At 50.4% G+C, this 16,074-nt stretch overlaps 1 protein-coding gene across 1 annotated transcript in view; it reads left to right on the plus strand.

Moving 5' to 3' along the window:
• The first annotated feature begins 13,232 nt into the window (after positions 1 to 13,232).
• tet3 (tet methylcytosine dioxygenase 3) overlaps positions 13,233 to 16,074 on the plus strand; it is a 22,388-nt gene continuing 19,546 nt past the window's right edge. Inside the window, 1 exon segment of the mRNA XM_062451759.1 lies at positions 13,233 to 13,341. Within this exon segment, the coding sequence (XP_062307743.1) occupies positions 13,336 to 13,341 (6 nt within the window). The 5' untranslated portion in view covers positions 13,233 to 13,335.

A 16,074-nucleotide genomic window follows, 5' to 3' on the forward strand; every position in this document is an offset into this window, starting at 1 on the left:
CCCGCCATGCGCAAGGCCAGGGCGGTGCCAGCCCCGCCGCCCAGGGACGTGTATGAATTCTCGCTCGACGGTGAAGAGGCTCAGGTGTACCTGAGGGCAAAAACCCTGGAGGGGGAGTCTCCCCTCTCCGAGTACATCCAGCACGAGCACAGGCACGGGGGTCTGTACTCCCTGCCCCCCCTGAAGGAGCCGGATTCCCCCGCCGGGGTCACGGCGTCCCAGAAGAAGAAGAGGAAGAGGTGCGGGGCATGCGTGCCCTGCCTGCGCCGGGAGAACTGCGGCGCCTGTAGCAACTGTGAGAACCGCAAGGTGGGCCATCAGATCTGCAAGCTGCGCAAGTGCGAGCAGCTGAAGAAGAGGAACGGGAAATGGGAGGTGAGTGAGCCGGAAACTTCCGGATGTGCTTGTGTGTCACGGTCCTATGTTGTCGTTTTGTTTTACACAAGCTCTACCGCTGAGCTTACACCCAAACCCCATTTCATCACAACGTACAGAGTTCGTGAATGTCCCAATGTATTGGCATGACAGACAAGGTGTCACTTGGTTCTGATTCTGATTCTGCAGTCGTTGTTACTTCTTGGCTTTTGTCTTACATTTGACATCTCGTTTGAAGATGCATATGTCTGCTTGTTGATGACTGGCCGCCTCTTTCCTCTGTTACTCCACCTGAAAGCGCTGACTGGATCCACCCTTGACATTCCTGTACTGTCATGTTGTGACATGTACCTTCCTCGGCTGAAGGAAAGGGATGCTTCCCTCTAACCACAAATATACTGTACCTTACCGTAGCCTTCCCATCTCAGCCTCATGTTGTATCAATAGTTCTCTGCTTTAGCAATGGTAGGGTGCTCTATGATGTAGTTATCTTACCAGCCTAACTTAGAGTTAGCAATACTGTGTAGCAGTTACTCGGTCTCTGCTGGCCCTGGGCAACAGGGTAAACCAGCTTTGAGAATCACTTAGCAGAAAGGTCCTGGCCGTTTGTCATGACTGTCATCAAGGTCAGGGGGACAGTGACACCCTGTGCGTGTATGTGTGTGTGTTTGTGGGTGGGTGTGTATCTGTGTGTGTGTGTGTGTGTGTACATAGTACAGGCAAAAATGCAAAAGGTGATTTATCACACAGGAAAAGTAAGTAAACCTGTTTATGTGGTCACATTGCAGGTTTTACCTGAGCTGTTTGCGTGTGGGTCATGATTCAAACTGGTGCATTACTCAGCAAATCACAAAAACAAAAAGCTATATGTTTCAAGCAACAATCCTGTTTGCAATCACTAAAAATCAAATGCTTATGGTGAAAAATAATGGCCTGTTTGCCATTAGCTAACAAACACAAGTGGAGAGAATTCCTCTCTCTCTCTCTCTCTCCCCCCCCCTTTCTCAGCTGCCTCTGTGTGGTCAGTCCTGACCCTCGAAGCTCCACGCTGGAACGCTGCTGTGGGGGTTGACCTTAGGCCAGGGTCAGGGCAGGCAGGCAGGATGGGGGAGGGGTGGAGGTGTATGTGCACGCTTGTGTGTGTTGGTGTGTGCACACGTGCAGGGATATGTGTTTGTTGTGGAGGGGGGAGGGGCAGGGGGTTTAGAGAAGGAGGACACAAAGAATGTAAATAAATAGTCTGGTGTGGAGGGAGGACTCAGGAAAAATGAGGCTAGCAGGGAAGGGCTTCACTTTTGGCCTTTCTTCTCCCCTCTCTCCCTCCTCCCTTTCCCTCCCTCTCTTTCCTCCCTTCCTTCCTTGCCTCCCCGTGTTTTTAGATGACAAGATTAGAGGAGGAGGTGACATGTAGGAATCTACTTTGGGACACGGGACCTCCTGAAGCACACAGGTCAGAAGAGTTCATCACAGGAAACCTGGACATTCGCCTGGCCTGGCTTGGCCTGGCCTTATAGTTCCTGCCTTGTCACTAGACAAGGTCACCCTTTATTTATTTTTCATGCACTGTAGGACAGGTATACAGGTTTAAGGCTTTGTCTAGTTCACCCAACAGTTACCAACAGTTTACAGCTGATACATAATTAACTTTCATGCCTCATTACAGAACAGGATAAGTGGATTGAGTAATTGGCCCAATTAAAATCTCGTAAAGCCTGGCTTTAATGAATGAGATGAACACAGGAGACATACACATATGATGATGTAGGGATACTATACCAGACAGTGAGTTGTACATGTATGTTGTTAAGAAGCGCAGTGGTGCTCATGACCCTGGTTGAACTCTGACAGGCAGAAATGGCACGTCTCAGGGCTGGATCTGAAGACACCAGATAAGAAGCTAAATGCTTCCTTTTAGTTTCTAGAAAGGTCGAGCCAGCCACGAGAGATTCTATCAGATTGACACGATCGTTTCGTTGACAGGATGAGGGTTGAATGGTTGTTGGTTTGAACCTGTGTACCCATCTCCCCCCCCCCCATCACCTCCAAACCTGAGAATGAGAGAAGATGCGAGGGGGACAAGTGAAGTAGAGGGAGATAGAGAGCGTGTGCTGGTACTGTGGACATGACTGTGTGTGGTGGAGGTTTAGTGAGAAAAACAAGTAGGACGCAGGGTGGGGAGTATCGTGCTCGAGCCAGATCCACACTGTACTCTAGTAGCCGACTCTGTGGTGGCTGATCGGTGACGCCATCTATCAGACCCCCTCCCCCACCCTCTCCTTGCCTCCCCACTGACCTCTGACCTTTGAGTGGGCTCACCATCCGAGTCCCCATCGCCCTGGCAACCACATCCCAGCAAACCAACAGACCTTTCCCTTAACACAGTTGAGAGGAACACACTCACCCACACACACCCAGCATTCTAAAGCATGTGCTTTTTCTTTTAGTACGTAACGCAGTTGCCCGTACAAAGTACGTAGTGTATCATGCAGGATGCATACAGATGGAATTTGAATCTTTCAAATGTTTTTTATTTTAATTTTTATAAACTCTACACTATTAGACACAACAGGCACAAGGCTGGTTGCCATGTGTACAGTAGTCTATCAAATCAAATCAAATTAATTTGTATAGCCCTTTTTACACGCAAGCATGTCACAGAGGGCTTCACATACGCCCATAGAACCCCTCAACCAGTCTATGCATGGGGACTAACTGTAGATCACGATGGAAGGATGCAGAGCAGGGCAGGCTGGGGGCTGCCACAATCAGCCTCTATTTCCGCTTACTGCAGTTCCCATCTTTGATCACAAGGTGCTATAATGAACCCACCAGTGAATACAAAGCACTGAGGTCTCCTGCCCCTCGATTGCCCAATACCCCAAAACTGAGACTGAATCCCTGAAATTACAATTTTAACTTTCATATATATGATTGTTTGAACGCTAGTTTGATTAATTGATTTCACAGAAACTAGATCATATTTAATGTAAATTCACTGCTCCCTCTTTTTTTTGACCCCTAGATACATCCTTTGTGTTTTAGTATTACATTTACATTTAGTCATTTAGCAGACGCTCTTATCCAGAGCGACTTACAGTAAGTACAGGGACATTCCCCCCCCGAGGCAAGTAGGGTGAAGTGCCTTGCCCAAGGACACGTCATTTGGTACGGCCAGGAATCGAACCAGTGACCTTCTGATTACTAGCCCGATTCTCTAACCGCTCAGCCACCTAACTCCCCAGTATGATATATATATAACACTATATTTGTTCCTTATGGAAGACGGGGATCCACTTCGTGGGCATTACCTTACCTTAGTTGTATAGTACTTTTTCATTTTTGCTAGTTGGGCTATTGCTACATTTGAATGAAAGTAGAGATAAGTAGCCAACTTGTTTAAAATAACAAGACGTCTTGGGTTAGTTTTCCCTGTCCGCCCCAATTTTTGGAATCGCCTGCCTCCATCGGTGTTAATAGATATCAAACTCAACCTTTAACGTACGCAATTAAACATGAGCAAATTCGCAATACCTGCGACCAAGCACACGCACGCCTTTTTATGCGGATCAACATACTGACCAACTGAAAATACCAACCAACAGAGCGAGCTATAGAGCTGCTAGTCGCAGCAAAAAAATAAAAATACTGTTGGTTTTGTGGAGATACATGATGGTGAGAGACTGCAGAGCGGAGAGATGGGCCAGTGCTGCACATCGCACCACAACCCTCCATCTCGCTCGTTTCCCATGGAGACAGGTGTCAGCGGTCAAGATGGATGTTTCTTTGTGTGGGTGTATGCCTGTGTTGTCGAGGATTACCAGTGGGCTTTAGGGAGCTATTGTGAGAGGAGAGGGGGTGGAGTGGCTTAATTAATGCCATTAATTGGTCTGTAATTACAAACTGAACTGCTCAGGCCCCTTTTGTCCTTTCTCTCCACTTGGAAAAGCACATGTTTTTACGACACATTACCAGGAAGGCCGTGTATCAGAGTTGCTGTGCTGTTCTGTAGACAGCAATGTGTTAAGGAGGGGATGGGGGGGGTGATATTACAGGTTTGGGGGGTTGTGTGTGTGTGTGTGTGTGTTTGGGGGGAGATGGTGTGGTTATGGGTTGCCAGGTTCTAATTGGTCTCATTGTTGTGAGTGCGGGAGTCGTGGAGGCGGTGTAGGAGTGTGCTGAGGTAGCCGTGGGCAGGCACAGTGCTTGTGTGTATGCGAGGACGCGTCCGTGTGTGTGGTCGACACAGATAAGTACGTCTGACAAGAGGTGGGTTTTCATCCCTCGCGTTAGACTGGTCGTCTGAGAACGTCGGAGCGAGCGGTCTAAATCGGGACTCAAAGTAGTCGTGCGCAATGTAACGTTGAACCGCGGGCGTTTCGCTAAGATTCACAACGTTGCCAGGTGACCAAGCCATAACACAGCGAGCCACAGACCACGCCGCTGCCGTTCACCCGTTCCCGCTTACTACAAATACACTCTCTCTCTCTATCTCTCTCACACACACACACACGTGGCTGCAGTGACGTCAGAAGAGGGGATTTCCCACGCCATATGAAAGACTGGGGCTCAGACAGACATTACAAACGCTGTGTCACTGTCTGGCTGCCTCGCTTCTACTAAGCACTACACCCTCTCCCCTCCTCCGCCTCCCTCCCTCGCGCGCTCCCTCCCTCCACCCCCAACTTCAACTCTCACTGACTTTCACTTCGTACGCGAGTCCTCCGCCACTCAACCCACCTCCATGTAGTCTTTTGCTCTTTCTTTAGCGTTTTTTTAAATATTTTTTTTTTATCCTTTCAGTGTTCCATTTTAAATGTCAAGGATTTTGATTGATTTTTCATTCAGAAGTAAACGCTTCTCTGGCCAGCAGGGGATATGTTCAGTAACACCATGGCAACATAAACAAACAGCACAGTGTCGAGTAAAGCCCTGGGTTGCTCGATCTGTTGTAGAGACGCTTTCCTGACTGTGAAGCCTTCGCCATCACCTTCTGAACCTCCCAGGCTGAGGGAGCAGCGATGGTCACTTTTTGAAATGGTTCAGGACGTTGAGATGGACTGAGATGTTGACAGGGTGCGAGCTGTTGAGATGTTGAGATGATGTGAGATACTGCAGTTCTGTGTGAAACCCTATGTGACATTGCTTGTGAAAAGGGCCGTACAAATACAATTTCGATTTGGTTTTAATTTGAAATGTTGAGATGGTGTGAGAATCTGAGATGCCCGTTATGTAATGAGTCCCTAACTCAGATGGAAGGGTTTGGGAAACTCACATGGGAAACCAACACTGAAAGGGGCATATACTAAGTACACTTCAAAGGTTTATAAATTGCAATTAAAGGGCAACGCAAGTTGATCAAAGTTAATTATAGTGAAATATTATCCTTTCATCATCTTGTCCAATTACATTAATTTGTTTTTAACTTCTTATTTCTATTTTCTTCCCTATTGAAAATTCTATTCATAAACCAGTTTCTTCTTGTGGTGCAACATTTCCATATAGGCATAAATGTGCACAATGTGATTGTCTGTCCTGGTCATTGTGTGACTGCCCATGATTTGAGTCAGCACAATCGGTAGACTGGGAATAGTGTGCGTATGTGTGCGTGAGAGTGTATGTGTGTGTGTGTGTGCACTGCGCAGTCCAGTCCAGTTATTGCAGGCAGCCCTGACCCAGATGGTGCTCAGTGATAGCACATACCAGAGGCATTGTTTAGGGAAGCCAAGCTGGAGCAGATAATTGACAGCCATAGAGAGAGATCCCATCCCCCCATCCACCTTCCTCTCTGTCTCTCTGTCACTTACTCTTTATGGAGCTGCGCGCACCCACACACACACGCGTGCGCACGGACACACACATACACACTTCCCCTCAATCTAGAACCCCCCTCCTTTAGCGTCACAGCTCTCTCTCTCTCTCTCTCTCTCTCTCTCTCTCTCTCTCTCTCTCTCTCTCTCTCCCCCCCCCTTTCTGTCTCTCTCTCTCTTTCTCTCTCCCCCCCTCTCCCCCCTCTCTCTGTCTCTTTCGCTCTCTCGCTCTCTCTCTCTCTCTCTCTCCCCCCCCTCTCTCTCCACCCCCCTCTCTCTCTCTCTTTCCCTCTCTCTCTCTCTCTCTCTTCTGTATTCACCCTAGCAGCAGAGCCCAGCCTGACTTCTGATTGGTTGCTTGGCTCTCTTTGTGAGCTATCTGTAGCGTGACGTCTCACCGGCTGTGTGTGTGAGTGAGAGAGAGAGAGAGAGAGGCTGTGTGTGACCGTGTGTGTGTATCTGGTTGAGGAGGAGGGGGAGCTATCACATCACGTATGCAGTCAGCTTCGCCTGCTGGAAAGACCGATTGAGGGAGGGAGAGAGAGAGAGAGAGAGAGAGAGTGGGAGGAGGGGGGTTGCAAGAAAAAAGGTGGGAGGAGGTTCTGTGTAGTGCAGTAGTGATAGCGATCACAGAGACTGGCTTGAAGAGAAAAAAAATCCCCCCCCGACTCCCCCTCCCTCGTGCGTGTGCAGTAAACCTATTGGTGTAGGGAGCGAGCGAGCGAGAGAGAGAGAGAGAGAGAGAGAGAGAGAGAGAGAGAGAGAGAGAGAGAGAGAGAGAGAGAGAGAGAGAGAGAGAGAGAGAGAGAGAGAGAGAGAGAGAGAGAGAGAGAGAGAGAGAGAGAGAGAGAGAGAGAGAGAGAGAGAGAGAGAGAGAGAGAGAGAGAGAGAGAGAGAGAGAGAGAGAGAGAGAGAATGTGTGTACTAGGGCTAATGTAAAGCAGGATTAAAAACACAAGATGGCTTCCTGAATGGGCTGGAGCACAAACGAGAGAGAGAGAGAGTGATAGAGAGAGAGAGAGAGTGCTAGAGGTTAGACGGGAGGCAGCTGGAGTCTTCTGATGGGGATTCAGCCAGACGACGAAGAGAGAGAGCACACCAAGGCAGACTGGCTCTGTGGGTAAATATTAATTGCCAGGCAGGGATGATGGACAGGGACACAGAGGGGAAGAGAGAGGGGAGTCGGGGGGGGATTTTTGGGATTGAAAGGGGGGCTGCCGGCGAGACTAGGGCAAACTGGAGACAAAACACTGCCGGCACACTAAACAGCTAGACGGGGTTAGTGGGGGCATATCAAATGTGCAACTGCTGTTGTGTGTTCATTGTTCCAGGCATATTACAGCTATGACAACCATCCTGTGTAATATCTCCTCATGTTTCCTCTCTCCCTGTAGCGTGATATGATGACAGTGGCATGCGCATGTTGTGCATTGATAGGTAAGATAAGGTGTTGCCAAGATATTGGCAACATATATTTAAACGTTTGATTTATGCCCTGTGTGAATTCAGTGGCAGAGCCACAAACGGAATGAGAGGGATTACATAATTCCATAATTAAAATAGAGTCCTCTTTTGCTGTCTCTCACTCTTTCTGCTGGCAAGAGAGTACTGAGGAGTCTCGCCAGTTTTACATGTGAAGGACACAGACATTTAGGGGGGATTTTCTAGAAGAAGACATGCTCATTGAATCGGCATGTCTGGATTGACGTGCCCCTTTTGAAAGGGCTCTTGTCGCATTATTCTATTAATTGTCATTCTTCTCCTTACTCTCTCTTTCTCTCGGTCTTGCTCCCTCTCTATCCTTCTCTCCCTCTCTCTGTCCCTCCCTCCATCCCTCCATCCCTCCCTCCTGGAGAAGTTGGGACATTTTAAGGACAACAGTAAAGACTGGTGTGTAAACCCTGGTCTGGCAGCCAAGGTAAGAGAACAGATCATCTGGGGAAGAATATATTGTGTGCGTGTGTGTGTGTGTGTGTACACATGTAAGCGTGTGTGTGCGCGTGTGAGAATGAGGGCATCGTACCTTGTGTTTTAGCAGCAGGGTGTTCCTGTTCCCTAGTGTCCAGGCTGTTTTGTTTGTTACTTCCATTCGCCTTGGGCTCAGTGAATTGTCATTTCATTCACCGAGGAACCCCTTTGAGTCGTGTTCAAGAAAGGTTCGGGTTGTCAGAATCGAATGTCAATGACCGCCACTTTATGCGTCTGTAGGTCGCGGGTGTGTGCGCAGAAACGTCTGTCTGGGAGTAGACACTCTTTTTGTTTTTTTTGCTGTAGAGAACCACGGCCACATCAGGACTAGGGTCAGCCCCTTGCCATGTGTCTGGTTGTGGTGTTATGGCTCTGACAGGCAGTCATGTGTTCTCGAGCTTCTCTGAGTTCCGGGGTCCACGGCGGAGCCACTCAGGGAGAGCAGAGCGAATTCAAACAGGCGCTATCTTCTCCCTCGCTCTGGTTGGCCAGCTTCTCAGGCAGTGGCGTCGATGAGTCGGAGTCAGGGTGACGCGTGTGTGTGTGCGACGTTGTTCGTGTGTGTGTGTGAGAGTCAGAGCGCTGATTTAAAGAGTCCCGGGCTGGCGAGGGATTGGCGGCAAAAACCCGGCGTGTGTCGAGAGGTGGCCAACGCGAGGAGAGCAGAAGAGAGAGAACAAATCACTGAACACACACACACACCCCCACACACACACGCTCGGTAGCCAGGGGCGGACCTTACTCTCAAAGTTTTCAAGTCAGTTGAGGTAAACAGAGTAAAAGTTAGTGGGTCACGGAGGCATGCGCCCAAGTGGTGTGTGTGTGTGTGGGACTTGAGTAACCTGTAGCGCACAGCTTTTCAGCGCTGCTGTTCCCCGGTTCTCCCGAGCTGTGGCCACTTGTGTGTGTTTGTGTGTGTTGAGTGAAAACACTGAGCCGTGGCTTCATAGAGAATGTACACACTTCTTTACCATCTCTCCACAGCAGAGAAGCGTTACTGGAATGAGTTTAACTAGTCACAGCTGTCCGACACAACATTCCCATGTTAAAGAATCGAGCTGTTAGCATTTGACCTTCGTTCAGTCAAACGTTTGTTTTTATTTATGTCATTTGGGGTGTTATTAAGGATGTGAGAATTTCGATTTCCTTAGTTCAGAGTGTAGTTTACTGTGTGAACGCTGTTCCTTGTCGAGCAAAGTCTCTGTGTCTGTTGTGTGTTGTCCTGCTAGTGAAAGACAAAAATGTAAATCAATTGACATTGTAGTTCTTTCTACCTATCATCCTGTCTGATGACACGTACGTGTACTTACCAGCTAAATCTCCTGATGTCCATCTGGCACCAAGCTTTAGCATGCTACTGGATAAACCAGTCTCAAGTCACTCAACCATGGCAATTTCCTCAAACTGTTCTTACAGCATAATGTTACATGTTTTCATTTGGCTGTAGAAAGTCATAGTACTTGTGTGTCAGTTGTGGTTTACAATATAGACTGCTCTATTAAATAAAAAAAAACATTTTACGGAACGTCAATTACTGGTACATGGTTACATTCCCTGGTTACCATGTGGGCGGGTGTAGCTGTAGAGCATTTGCCCGCAGATCAAGAGGGTACAAGTTCGACTCCCTTCAGTATGTTGTTTTTAGATTTAAAAAAAACATCTGCTGAATGAATACATTATTTGGTTAACAGCCATCTAAGGTCACTGTGCTGGAGCAGCTTATAGGCTCACTTTGTTGTCAGGGCAACGCACCTTGGTCAGAGCAAAGGGCCACCATGTTACGTCAGCGGCACAGCAGAAGGTTTCTCGTTTGTTGTACCAGGAGCAGCACTATCAACCTGTCACTATAGTTCCCAGTACAGCATCTCACGTCTCTGTTTTACTCATTTCAAGCCTTTCGTAGAAGCTAGCTCTTAAAGAAACGAACGCAAAATGACCACAAAACTATGGCGCCGACACACAGACTCCTCTCGTTATTTACCCCTCGCACAGGATTTCCTCTTCTGTCATTCGTCGCTTTGAGACACCGCCGGGTTGTTTTTCTGGAAACGCAGACAGAACTGTGACATGAATTAGTCACCGGCTACAGCGTGACAGAGGGTGACAGCAGGTGGAAAGTTGAGCGGTAGTAGGTTCAACCATGTGCGTAATCAAACCCCACAACCTCCCCCCCCCCCACCCCCCTAATCAACCAGGGTTGGCGCTGCCCTGGTTTCTGTGGTAACACTGAATGGCAGATGACATCATTGAAGTAATCTTAGCCAGGTCTCTCCCCTCCTGGTTGTTCACACGACACGACGGCCACATGTGTGCGTGTCTGTGAGAACGTTGTGTTTCTAGGTAGGTCGTAGTCGCGCTCAGGAAACGCGCTGAGTCAGATTTGTTATGGTCGCCGATTGTGTGTGAGTCCCATCTCATTAAAGGCCACCGTTGCTGCATTACTGAATCGGAGGACTTTAAACTTTAAAGAGCTCATCTATTGTCCCACGTGTTCGGATGTTTAACCCTCAGAACGCCGGATGGGAACCAGCGTTTGAAACAAACCTTTCCTCATCCCAAACAGTCGCTCGAGAAGGGTGCGTGTCTGGGTTTTCTCAAGTTCAGTTCAAGTTGAGTTCGCTAGCACACCCCTTAATCGTCAGAAGTCAAAGCCGAGGACTCACTGAGGTGTGGGGGGAACGTCGACTTATCATTCGCGGATCAACCGCACAGCTCCTGGCTTTCGCCAACAGCTTGCTTGCTGTCGCACAGAGAGCGCTCACTCAAATGTCAGAAAGGGTGACGAGCTCGGTGTCGTGTTGTCGTGTTTCTGCTCTAATTAACGGCACGCAGTTGTCTGTCATCTCAAGTCATGTCTGTCTGGGCATGTGCCGGTTGGAGGACGAGGGGGAGGAAGATGGGGGTGGGGTGTAGGTAGGGGAGAAGCCGTCTCTGGTGGGTGGCGGGGGGGGGGGGGTTCTCCAGCTGTGACTCCTACCGAGTCCTCCACCGCACTCCCGATCCTCCTCCAAGCCCGATGCACAGCTGTGGCTCCCGTTGTCAAGGGACAGCATCCCGGACGGACCGGGGGCTGGGCTCCCGCGTTCAGATGCCTTACAACACCCACTCCAACCCAGTTATTTCACAATAACGTCCCCCGCAAAACGGTTGGTTTGAAACGACAGTTGATGTGGCGCTCCGGTCTCCAGGCTGATACTGGTATGTGGAGTAGCTCGCCCTGCGGTGCTGCAGACCAGCGCTGGCCCTTTAAGACGGGCTACGCCTGAGCCAAACATATGGGGAGCTAATCTTAGCCCGACTCCTCGGAGAGACAGGACTGGCAGTACTCCACTGTGCAGGGCTTCTCTCTCCCTCTTCCCCTCCCCCTCTACCGCTCTCTACCTCTCCCTCCCTCTCTCTCTCTCTCTCTCTCTCTCTCTCTCTCTCTCTCTCTCTCTCTCTCTCTCTCTCTCTCTCTCCTCTCTCTCTCTCTCTCTCTCTCTCCTCGCTCTCTCTCTCTCTCTCTCCCTCCCGCTCTCTCTCTTTCCCTCCCTCTACATCCATCTCTCTCTCCAGGGCGCGATGTGTGGTGTTACGATGCCGCCGGTGCAAATCGTTTCACCCCCCCAATTCGATTTGAGACAGAATTTTCTTTGCTCCTCGTTCGCTTAACACGCCGAAGCCTTCCCCCTCACATCTCCCTCTCTTTCTCCGGGGTTCCCAAATCTGCCGCACAAAGAGCACTCTCTTTTAAAAAAAGAACTCCCCACCCACCCCCCCCCCCTCCTTCTCTTGCCTGGTGGAGTGTGTTTAGAGGCTCCACCCCACAGCCCCCTCCCGTCCCTCCCCCTCCCCTCCTCTCTTTGTGAGGATTGGAGAGTAAGAGAGGCAGGCCTGGCGCTCCAGCTGGGCTGTGCGTGCAGGCTCGCACGTGCCTTGTGTCAGGCAGGGCTGGGTCCGGAGTTATGATGACAGAGAGGGGGAGGACCTGGAGCGGGCGCGCCGCAGCACCCCCCGCATCGCCCCGCATCAACGCTCTGCCCCGGAGGTGGAGCTCGCGGCCAAGAGGACGATTTGGAGGATCGGGAGTGGGGGGGGGGGAGTGGAGACAAAGAAATATAGGAGGGGGGGAAAAAAACGAAGGCTGCTGAAAAAACCGAGGCCATTGACATCATTAGTTAAATATTTTACAGTTGAAGTTTGGTCCGGGTAGATAGGATCTCACCATGAGTGGATACAACGCTCTCTGAGTTCACGTCACGCCCACAGTGCACCCGGTGACCCTCGGGATTGTGTGCGTGTGAGTAAACAGGTCATTAGCACACGCTAACTGCACACACTAGCAGGACACGCTAGCAGGACACGCTAGCAGGACACGCTAGCAGGACACACTAGTGTACTGCCTCACGTACAGATGGAGGCGCGCCTCTAAGTGGGCTGTTGCGTGCTTTTCTAAGTGGGTGTAAGAAATGGACTGTGTTTTCAGTTTCCTTGTCTCAACGAGTGAGTGTGTGTGTGTGTGTATTGACTGAGCGTGCGCATCCAATCAGATGACCTTGATGTCATCAGAGCAGAGGGTAATGGGGGATGGGATATGGAGTGGGGGTTGGGCTGGAATATAGAGCAGATATCAGATTTTCCGTGGATGCGTGTGTGTGTGTCTCTGTGCGTGTGTGTTTTATGGATTTCAGCATGCTGCAGTGTGTTCATTTCTGGACAGCTCTGTGTGTAGAATGTAGAGTACAGCAACTCCCACTCTGGAGATGGAAGTGATTCTGTTGGGGTTGAGCTGTCAGCGTTCTTCATCGCTGGCTCTTGGCGTTTCCTCTCAACTGTCAACGTGGGGGGGGGGGATGACGACATATGCGGTGTGGTGGTCACATGGTCACCTATTTAGGGGAATTGTGCTCACATTATCATCATTTGATCAGTTTCTTCCCTGTGTTTCTCCTACTGTCACGGTCGTGATATGGTAATCGGTGTGTTTGCGGTTTGCAAGAAAAGTTGAGTCAGGGTTAGTCATATAGTAGGGAGTGGATCAAACCAGAAAACATGCCAGTCACCACTCCTACAACTTGTGTGTGTGTGAAAGAGAGAGAGAGAGAATGGGGGTGGAGAGCTCAGTCTGATTCTAGTCTGACTGGTATTGAGATGATTAAACGTCTCGTAGCATCTCACCGTGCACCTTGTGCCGGAAAGCAGCGCCATGACGGTAAGTGTCCTCGCCATCGTCCACCGTTTCTCCACTTCTCCTTGGTTCCGTTTGTGTTCTCTCTCTCCTCATCAACTAGTCTCCTATCTCTCTCACTCTCTCTCTCTCCTCATCAACTCATCTCCTATGTCTCTCTCTCTCTCTCTCCTCATCAACTCGTCTCCTATCTCTCTCTCTCTCTCCCTCATGTCTTATGTTCTCTTGTTGCCATGGGAACCTCACAGCACTGTTGGTGGGCATGCCGGGTTACGCCCAGAGGTTAGAAGTCTGTGGTAATTGTACGTGTGCCAGGGAGGTTACACACCCGAACACAGGTGTTGCGTATCTGTTAGGGTGTGTATAGACGTGTGTGTGTGGATAGGACAGGTGACAGTTGCAACTGTGTAGTTCTAGCGTTACGTAAAGAATCGAGATAGCGATTCTGTCTCTGGGACATGAAATGACTCGCATCTCGCGTTTCTCCGAATTGAATATCATGCTGCTGGCTGTGTTGAGGAGCCTGGCGATATCTGGGTCAGGGTTTGGGTTTGTGCCCTCCTCTCATGGTGTCACTCTGTCACCGCCTCAGGGGAGAGGTGTCCCCTTTTACGGGGACTTCAGCCAACCAGGGGTCCTTCTAGAGGCTTTCTACAAGAACAGGCACATTTACTGGACTTCTCTTGGACTGTTCTGACTAGTCTGTCTTTCTTTCAATGTGTTTTGATAGTTCTAGGAAAGACAGCCAGCGTTAGCCAGGAGAGTGAATGAGTAAGGGTGTGTGTGTGTGGTTGGGGGGTTGCAGGGTCGACACACACACACTGAGGGGCAACCGGGGTGAGGGTGGGAGGATCCGGTGACGTAACAGCAATGTCAGAACTGCGTTGCTCCTCTTCCTCCAACCCTGCTCTCGCTCATTGGCACTTCCTGGTCACGTGACGCGACACACTTCCCGTTCTAGGCTCGGGCTCAGGTTGTTTTTGTTGTGGTTTGTCTAAAGGTTCTGCACGGTTGTGTATGTGTGAGTGTGCGCATGTGTGCCGAAACGATCTGGATCCCAGACAGGCATGGAGTGACAGAGCGAGGCGCAAACAAGAGACAGGGACAGGAGCCAAGCAAGAGAGAGAACGAGAGAGAGAGGAAAGGGAGAGAGAGAACGCCCGAACGACACGGAGCGAGGGAAAGCCAGAGAAAAGGTGGCTGAAGTTAATCCAGCCTAAGCACTGCGCCGACTGCACATGCTCAGTCATAATAAGAACATAACGTTGCGCAGTAGCTGACAAGGATCTGCATGTGGGGGCACCGGGGGGGGGGGGGTGAGACGGCCATGTTTTCCCCCCCCCCTCGTCCTCCTGGCTGCTTTTTCCGCCGAAGCCGGGCCGAAACTCCCGCGATGTCGAAGACGGAGAGAGGAAGACAGAGAGAGCGGAATGAAGGGGAGAGGCAAGAAAAGAAAGAGAAAGAGAAGGCACGGAGCGAGGGAAGCCCACAGGAGGGGTAGTATGACCCAGTGGAGCCTCAGCCAACCAGCGATGACGCCAAACCAGAGCTATGGTGCAGGAGGAATCCTTGAGAGTTGGAGGGTAAGAGAGGGAGAGGGAGGGAGGGAACAGTAGACCAACCGAGAGGAGACGAAAGAGGAGAGGAGAGAGCGGCAGCAGAGGGGACGGGCCGGCGGAGTTGTCCGGTCTTTCGGCGTAAAAAAACGACGTGGCTGTTTTCCCCCGCTTGTCTCTCGTAGCCGCGTCCCTGCCGCGTCGGTCAGACGCCCGGGCTGCGACTCGCTCTCGCTTCCCTCTTCCTCTTGCTCCTTTTGCTGCGGAGAGGAGCCACCTCAAAGCGACACGCAGACTTGCATTTCTGGTCGAATGAGTTCCGTCTCTTGCTCAACACTTCCTGGTTATCTCTCTTCCCTCCACAGTCCTCTCTCTGCCGTCTCTACGGCTTCCCTCGTCATCCTCGCGCCGCCAAACTGTCGTCCGCGGCTCGTCTCTCCGTACCACAGCCTGGTCCTCATCTCCCTCCGCCGCCGCCGCCACAAATAGCGTCTCTCTCTCCTTCACATTTCCGGATCGTTCTCGTCCTTTTTCAGCGGATGCTTCGGGGAAACGATAGGCCACGGGAAAGGACTGAGCGTAAACGGTCGGTCGCAGCGAAACAGTTTGCCACCTTTTAGAGCCAGTCTGCAGCCAGTGCCATCGCCCTCCTTCGTTGTGTACGAAACCTCCCCTGCTTCCTATCGTGTTCGCTTGTCCTCCTCTCCCTTCCTGGACGAGCTGGCAGGTGGAGGGAGAGGCTCACTGGAGAGAGAGAGAGAGAGAGAACAAACATTCAGTAAAACGGTTTAAGACGACAGAACATCGAAATAAATTGTCAGGGTTTCCAGATGGCCACGGATTACAATGGAGTCAGGCGCTCTGGAAAAAACGCGAGCCGCGAGGAGCACAGCCACCACATCTCCGACCGCTTCTGCGAAACATTTTCACGTTGTTTTTCTTTTTCCTATTTCATTTTCCTGTTGATGTGGCAGCGGCGGTTTCAGTTGCCTTCAGACCTTCCAACCGGCACTGCTCTCAGATATTCCGATGGCTAGCTTTAAGCAGACAGACTAAACGTGTCACATGACGCTGAACATGATCTGATATGTTTAAAGTGTCAGGATTTAGGACTGTTTGTGTTAGAGAGAGGGCGTTCTGTTCATTGGTTACAGCTCTTCTGCACTGTGCTGTTTCCAAGGCTGCTGCTAGCGTCCATCCC

Source organism: Osmerus eperlanus, chromosome 25 (genome assembly GCF_963692335.1).
Source record: "Osmerus eperlanus chromosome 25, fOsmEpe2.1, whole genome shotgun sequence".
Taxonomy (NCBI): domain Eukaryota; kingdom Metazoa; phylum Chordata; class Actinopteri; order Osmeriformes; family Osmeridae; genus Osmerus; species Osmerus eperlanus.